Genomic DNA, 7,888 nt, shown 5'->3' with positions numbered 1-7,888 from the left:
CCTGCTGATCAACCATAATTTTCTCAGCAGGCCTGACCTAGGCTCAAACTCTGCACTTCTGCTCCCTTAAAAGCAGAAACACTGGTAAGCAATGAACAAGCAGCTTTCTTAAAGCAAAGTACAGTAGTAGTTGTGTGAAACCAAAATGTTTAGGAGAGTGCAGCTCTGGTTAAACACTCTTTAACTAGACATACCAGGTGTTTGACAGTCTTACACAAGGGGATCATGGTAGACCACCATAGTCCATCCCTGTAGCTCATGTACCATTTCTTTCCCCACCCTGTTTCATGAAAAGTCTCCTTTGAAAGAGGTTTTTTGTGTTTGTTTTTTGGGGGGATTTCTTTTTTGACTATTCTGATTCCCAGATATTTTTGTCATTTGTCTATTGCCTGATTTGCTAGTGCCCAGCCCTAGCAGAACAAGCCTTGCAACTTCTTGGAGATAGGCGTTCAGGGTCCTCAAAGCTGGGTGTCCTTATCTTATTCTGTTTTCCCCTTCCTGTTTGTTCTTCCCACAGCTCCCTTTTATGTTAAATCAGTGCATTCATACACCGAAGTCTCAAAACTCAATATGCATTAACCTCCCCTACTAGTCCCATGCATTGCTCATAAAATTGTCAATATACAGCTGACAATTTAGATGGCAGCTCCACACCCATATCAGTGCTTAAACAATAAAATGAACCAGATGTTCATCTTGTGCAGACTGGTGTAGGTCTTGTAGTAATTGAGTGGTTGGCCCATTTTATTTAACTTAAGTTCAAACATGGATCTGTTAGCTTCTTAAAAGGCTCTGGATGTCCTCTGTGCTCTAACTAAGAGGCCCTAATGGGATGCATGAATTCATGCCCTTAATCCATTTTGACACTGAAGATACAGATTATATTACATTATGCATGCTTTTGGTAATGACCATGTAATCCCATAAATTTTCTTTGATGTGGAAGCATGCTTTGGAGCAAGAAGCAGAATTATAAGCTTATCACCTATCCTACATTCCATGGGTTAGTCCTGGATTTGGCCTTGCAGTCCTGCTGAGCTTACCTGTCTTCTACATATGACACTCCTGAACGGAAGCAGAACTAACCAGACTGCAGCTCTCAGGATGCTGACAGATTTAGGCAATAAATAAATAATAATTACATAAATCAGTTTCCCCAATCAGCAGCTGCTTCCTCTGTGTCTGACACCACTTCCTCTTTTTCTTCCTGCAGTGTCACACTTCAGTATTAGGCAAGGTTCTTTGGGTAGATCACAGAATCATAGTATCATAGAAATTAAGGACTGGAAGGGACCTCGAAAGATTGAGTCCAACCCCCCTGCTTTGGGCAGGAATAGTGCTGAGATCAAATTATCCCAGCTAGATGTCTGGCCAGTTTCATCTTGAAGACTTCTGTGATATCTTTTATTAGACCAACTGAGTAGTTGAGAAAAAAGTTCTTTACAAGTTTTCCAGCACAATCGCCTGTCTTCAGGCTGCACTGCAGTACAAACAGCATAGCAGAGACTCAGCCCCCAGCATTGGCTATTGCATGAGACACTTTGCAACTTGCATCTGCAAGAAACAGTAAAGTCTACCTTGACAGGATGGTCTGTTTCTCTTGCCCATTCGTTCCAGGCCTCTTTTGTTTTCTTTCTTCTTGGAATTCAATTACTCTTTCTGTATTCCTTCCCCTGGCATCTTGCATAGTCACTGTGCTCTTTTTTTATCTTATGGTCTGTTTCTATAAGTCCCTCCTCATTAACCCACTTCTGCCACGATGCTCATTAGGAAGTTAGCTACTTACTATTGATTACTGGCCAGGTTAAGGGACATTCAGGGGTATATTACTAACATGTTTTATCTCTCACCCTACCATTCTTATATTCCTTGACCTCTTAAAGAAAACTCTCCTTTGCCAACCAGATCATTATTTATCAGTGTAGGCAGCACCTAAGGGATTGGAAATGCTGTTAAAATATACTAGCAGCCATAGAACACCCCAGAGAGCGTTGATTTAATTAACAGACTATTCTCTATTGGAATTGTGGCCCTGAAATTCCCTTTTTTCCACTGTGAAGATATTTGCCCTGCTAAATTACTGTGTTAATTACTTGTCAGCTGTGTGTTCACTACCAAGTTCTACATTTGAATCAATTGCACTTGGAGGCAAGATTTAAAACTTTTCTTTAACTATAACATGGCATCTCTGTCAGTTAATGGCTGCTGCATTGTTTGTTTAGCTGTACTTGTAAAGGGAGCTCCATTCCCAAGTGCATGTGTCTGAAGCTCACATTCTGAGTGCTGTGACCAGAGAGGGGAATGGTTGGATTTACAGAAAGCCCAAGCAAAGCTGTTCACTTTGCTGAGAATCATTCCACTATCCATATGCCTCCACCTCTAAATGGAGAGTTTTGTAAAGCAATTTCCCACATAATTAGGACCAGTTTTACTCTCTCTCTCTCTGGTTTTGCTCCTGACTTCTTCTAGGCTACAACTTGGAATCAGCTAACCAGAAGCAAATGGGGAAATGTTTTTTTCTTAATGCAGAAAACAATCTACGGGATTTAGGGTACCTTGAAGAAGTTCATGAACTTCCTTCTTGGAAGAGGAATTTTTAGATATACATTATACTGATCTTGTTTTTAAGGAATCATTCTATTAACACCTGATGTCTGTCTTCTTGTATTTTTTGTTCTCTCTTTCTTCCACTTGTTACCATGTCAACCAATGTGAATCCAAAGCCCGTTCGTGTTCTGGAATACTAAGTATATTTTTGGTTTTGACATGTAAATTTTCTTTTAGGCCACTAGACTTTCTTTCCAACATGATTACTTTGCAAGTACTCTTCCCAAGTGCATTAAAAGTGCCCTAAGAGGCAGTGAGAGGAGAATTCTTCATTTGCAGATATGGTCAGGAACTTTCATTTCTTTTGTTCTTCCTTCCTTTTTCTTTTTGGTCTGTTATCTCTATCTCTCCTTAAAAGTCATTCTCCTCTTTCACTTTCATATCAATTGAGCCACAGCATCTAAAACACAAAGGAGTTGGTGCCTTCCTGTGTATTAAGCCTTCTCTTGTATAACATGCAGCTGCCTTGTGTCTCACTGCAGCATTCAGCACTGAAATACAAAACCAGTAGGTGGATCAAGGAAATGTAATTTGTTTTGTGCTGCATTCACACAGCATTTTCATGGCACATGGTCATTTTTATGTACAGCTTAGTATTTTACACGCAGCATCTTCTCCTTGCCCAGCTTAAGAACAAAGGCAAGTGGGCAGCAGATAAGGCTGTGACTGACACTGTGGGAAAGCATTAGTAAAGATGCAGAATCAGATCCAGTAAGGGAAACCACAGGAAGTCTGGGTTAGATTATTTTTGGCCCTTATGAGGAACATTCAAGGTATAAGGAACCAACCTTCCACTTGTGTCCATTGTGCAAGGCTCAAGGTCATTCGGAGCCCCTGCATTCAGGAGAGCACAGGGACTATTCCTGCCACATGCCCACAGTGTGCACATTGTCTCAAAGGAGGAGGCAGAACTCAACCTTGATCTTCCCTGCCTCCTCCAGGAGCAGCATACAGAAGCAAGGTGTGCCGTCCTGGACATAGGTGCAGTGCTCGCATCCCTTTGAAGTTCAGGATAGGATAGAATTTTCCCTGAACTCTACCCTGAGTGGGTCAGTTCCAAACTGCACCTCCCACAGGGCTGTAGCTGAGTTTTACCCTCCAGCCACATACACGTGCAGCAGAGCCTTTGCAGTTTTCTTTGTTGTTCTTTGTTGTTTTCTTTGGTTCCGTGGTCAGTAACTAACTCCAGCAGGATTAAAATCTGAACTCAGTAGGGAAGTGCTCAACACCATAGGAAATACAATATTAGATGAACTGTGCGGGCTTGTCCAGCAGCCTTTGTGTTATCACAGGAGCCAAGCCAGTAGGCTATTTGTCTGTCAGTTAAGAAAGCAGTAGTTCCCAAGATAAACCACCCAGAACATAAGAAAAACAAAATAGCTTAAAATGAGATAATTGCAAAGATTGCTCACTGCGAAGAATCACTGTAAAGAGATTCTGCTCATGCTCTGTCCAGTATCTAGCAATTTTTAAAAGCAGGTAAATTAATTCATAAGCCAAAGAGGGCCCATATTATATTTGTCTAAGAGCATTCAGAAATAAAATAACTCCAACTACAAGTGTAGGTAAGAGCACTGCTAGGCTGGCTAGCACAGAATATATTTTGAACATAAGGTAAAACTATACATTAGTTATCATCAGAACATTTTTAAAAAAAAGGAAGTTTAGATTTCCATATACGCATACAGTACATTCACATACCTCACAGCGCAGGCCATCTTGTGTTTGCACAGTGGATTTAGGAACCTCTGATCCCAGCCCACTATCTCCTTTGCAGTGTAGCTCCAATGGAGCAATACAGTCCAGGGCTTCCTCAGCTGTTACTGCTCCCAACATGGCACTTTTCCTCAAGCTGGCATACAAGACGCATACAAGTTAACACAGCCTTAGGCATTATTAATTATCTACTGGCTTCTCACTGATTTGAGGGTGCTGAAATGTGTGTTCCATATGGCCCTCCCTTTGTATAACCACCATGAAAGCTGTGTGTGTAATTAATCTTTTGCTTCAGTGACTAAACACTGAGCTCTTGGTTAAAAGAAGAACCATTGATTCCTCCTTTGTGAATCTTGCCCTTAAAACATTTTTAGCCCACACTAAATTTGCCACGGTCTTGTCAGCACATTACTTCCCATTCCAGAGATCCTTAATGTCAGAGAGGTCCCTCCCTGCTGTCCAGGCCAGGAGTGGCGTGATGCTGTGAAACCAAATCTCTTTCTATGTGCTCTGCCTAAACATACCTCTTTATGGAGAACAAGGGAGTAATCCTAAAGTTGGGGGCATGGAAGGGAGGAAGCATCCCCTCTATGGAAACCTGTGGACTCTTCTGTGTACCAGGTGGACTCTAAGGCATGGCAGAGGAAGCACAGGTCTTTGGATGTACTACTCTTGCAGGTGGTTCTCCCATCTTAGTCCCACAGTGCTATAGGTCAGTAGAAGATGTTGATCTTCATGGTTGCTGGTTAGTTTCTCATCGAAAGCCAAATAGTAGGAGCACTGCAGTCAGTATATTGACTTCCTTGGGCCCAGAATTTGTCCCCAAACATAGCAGTAAATGACAACCAATTATTTGGAAGCTGGTAAATTCTAAGCCAATAGTGTTGCTTCATTGTAATTAACAAGGGAGAGTAAATAAAACACACTGGCATATGTATTTGAATTGTAAACTATTTGTGGAAGGAGCCATATTTTTTCTCTTTCTTTGTTAGAGTGCCTGGTACAGTGGAGTCTTGGTTCATGAGTGGGGGAGTTTATGATACGAAATAAGTGTCAGCATTAACTCTAAACATCTTAAACTTGCCCTGAGCATAAATTGATAACTAAATTGATGATAGTTAAAATGATGGGAGGTGGTGTGCATTGGCTGTACAACAATTGCTGCACCAGTGAAGATGAACCAAGGTGAGTGCAAGCTGTAGGGAATATGCAGGAAAATGGCAGTGTGACTGGACAGTGTGCAGATTCTAACCATTGTATTAGCAATTCCAACTGCAGTGATTAGATCAGAGTTTTTTTGAGTATCTGACCATGTTGCTGCCAAATTCAATTGAATTAATAGCTGACATTGACAGAGCTGCTTTGGAAAAAAGTCTGTACTAGAACTAGTGCTGGCTTTTATTATCTGATTGTTGCTTGGGGCACTAATGAAGGAGATCTGTGGTCTAAATAAGAGAGGGAGAGGGAATGAAAAGAATTTATTCTTAAATCACTTTCACAAAACTGACTCTTCCATTTAAAAATTTTTTTTAAACAAAATCTTCTTTTTCTTGAGTAAAATAGGCCAAATAGCTGAAAGATTGTATGCTGGTTAGTCCATTCTCAGTGTGAGTTCAGTAAATAGATTGGCAGGTTGCGTGAAGGTCTTGTTATACAGTAAGGAAAAAGATGAGGTTATTTCAGAGAGGAAGTACTTCCTCCTTAGATCTATAAGGCAAAGTCATTTCACCCCTATTCTTGAAGTTAATGGAGCTGTGGGAAGTCTTCCTGTGTCATGACTTCTGAGAGGAGGCCTTGGCCTTGCTCTTCCCCTCCTTCCAATGAGAGGTAACATCTGATGTTAAAGCCTTGGTAATAATTAATCTTTGAGGCAGTATAGTGGTGGAATTGGACCTTGCCTTTTGCCTTTTAATTGTTTCACTTTGTTTTAAATTTTGTATGAGTGCAAGTGCTGGTGTTTTGAAAGAATCTAGATTCCTAATTAAATGGAAAGTTTAGCAATGGTTAAGCTCTATAGTATAATTATATCTCATTTTTACAAATAGAACAAGAAAGTAGAAAATTATGAATATCCTATGGGTATTTTCCATTAGGAATAATATAAGTGTACCAAGCAAGGACTCTGGTCGATTAGCCAGTACATCCCCTTCTATCCATAGGTATGTTCTGTCTTCTACTATAGAGTACCCAAAGAGAAGGAGCAGGCAGTGTTCAAGAACTGCCTGGTGGTTCAGGTCTTCTTAGTGTAGCAGCAGCATCCTCATCTTTTGAGGCTACAAAATCATTCAAGAAGAAGTAGGAATGGGAGGTAAAGCACCTTCTCCAGCCCTCTTAAAGAAAAGAGAGGAAAAATAGAAAGAGAAGTAGTGGCCCAGAGTTAGAAATGTGTACAAAATAATTCAGAGTGAAACCACCATCAGGTCAGTGCCCAGTGGTACTGAATGCTGTGTCTTTGCTGTCCAGTCGGTTCTCAGCAGCATTTGAAAGAATTATTTAGGCCGATTAAATCCTGAGCAGAAGTGAGAATAGGAGGAGCCAAGGCAATGACTCCAAGCATTATGTATTGCTGGGCCAGGAGCAGGAATTACTGTCTCCAGATTTTGCTAGGAGAGCAGGCTCACTGCCAGCCCTTGCTACAGCTGGGGAAAACATAGAGTACTAGCAAGATTTGGCAGTGAGCATGCTCTCACAGCAAGTCTTTCCTTTTCTGTCTAAGAGCAGCCATTCGGACTCAAGATGTTTTGTGGTGAGGGAGGGAGGCCAGCACCGCTCTTTACTGAAATGCTGTTGTCCATGCTCAAAGATGCTCTTCTCCTCTCTGTACAGCGTTATAGCTGCTTGCTGTGACCTCGCATCCCAACTTATCTGCATGATGGGGACCATAACTTGGCTTAAAATTTGAGGTTCAGCTTTGTCATTGCCAGTGGCAGTAGGATAAAGAAATACTCCTGTATAATATGGATCTTTGCAGATGACTTTTTAGAAGAATGTCAGCAGTGTATTCATATACATGGAAAAAGCCAATGAGAGTTTGCTGTGGATATCACCTAGCAAACAGACCAGGTTCAAAGCAGTTTAATGAAAGAAAATGTTGAATATTTATGCAGCTCCTTATTTAGATTAAAGCTGTCATAAGAAGAACCAGCTGCCATTGGATTACTTTCATTTTAACTATTCAGAGGCTCATGGTAAGTGGTCTGTATTCTTGCTCAGTTCCATTATGTGCAATATTTTTAAAAGTGCAAAGAATTCTTTTCCGAAGCTAAAAAAAAAAAAATAGAGGTTTTAGTGTTTTATTTGTATTTGTTAGTTGCTGAATTCTTTAACACCAGTATTATCCTATGATGCAAGATATCATTGAGGAATTTTTCCATGAGCCTAGTGATGATACAACTTAAATTGCAAAGAAATTCAGATAGTTTAGAGGTTGATTTAGAGCTCAGCTACAACTTTGGCTGTCTGTTTTGAAGTGAACCACCACATTTCTGTTTCATCCATCACTAATAAGAACATATCGTAGCAAGGAGTACTTTACATTGGGGCAAGGTTGAGATCTGTTTGGTTC

General features: G+C 40.7%; 1 protein-coding gene across 2 annotated transcripts in view; it reads left to right on the top strand.

Moving 5' to 3' along the window:
• The window catches only part of MAOA (amine oxidase [flavin-containing] A), a 39,723-nt gene that overhangs the window by 4,257 nt on the left and 27,578 nt on the right, over positions 1 to 7,888 (top strand). Inside the window, exon 1 of one of the 2 annotated variants that reach the window (XM_025204928.1) lies at positions 7,209 to 7,511. The exons of the other annotated variant lie outside the window; for it this stretch is intronic. Within the exon in view, the coding sequence (XP_025060713.1) occupies positions 7,509 to 7,511 (3 nt within the window). The 5' untranslated portion in view covers positions 7,209 to 7,508. Of the gene's footprint in view, positions 1 to 7,208; positions 7,512 to 7,888 lie in introns of those variants that run through there. 2 annotated transcript variants of the gene reach the window in all.

Source organism: Alligator sinensis, unplaced genomic scaffold (genome assembly GCF_000455745.1).
Source record: "Alligator sinensis unplaced genomic scaffold, ASM45574v1 scaffold243_1, whole genome shotgun sequence".
Taxonomy (NCBI): domain Eukaryota; kingdom Metazoa; phylum Chordata; order Crocodylia; family Alligatoridae; genus Alligator; species Alligator sinensis.
Note: the sequence above shows the minus strand (reverse complement) of the source record. Positions and strands in the feature narration are given on the sequence as shown.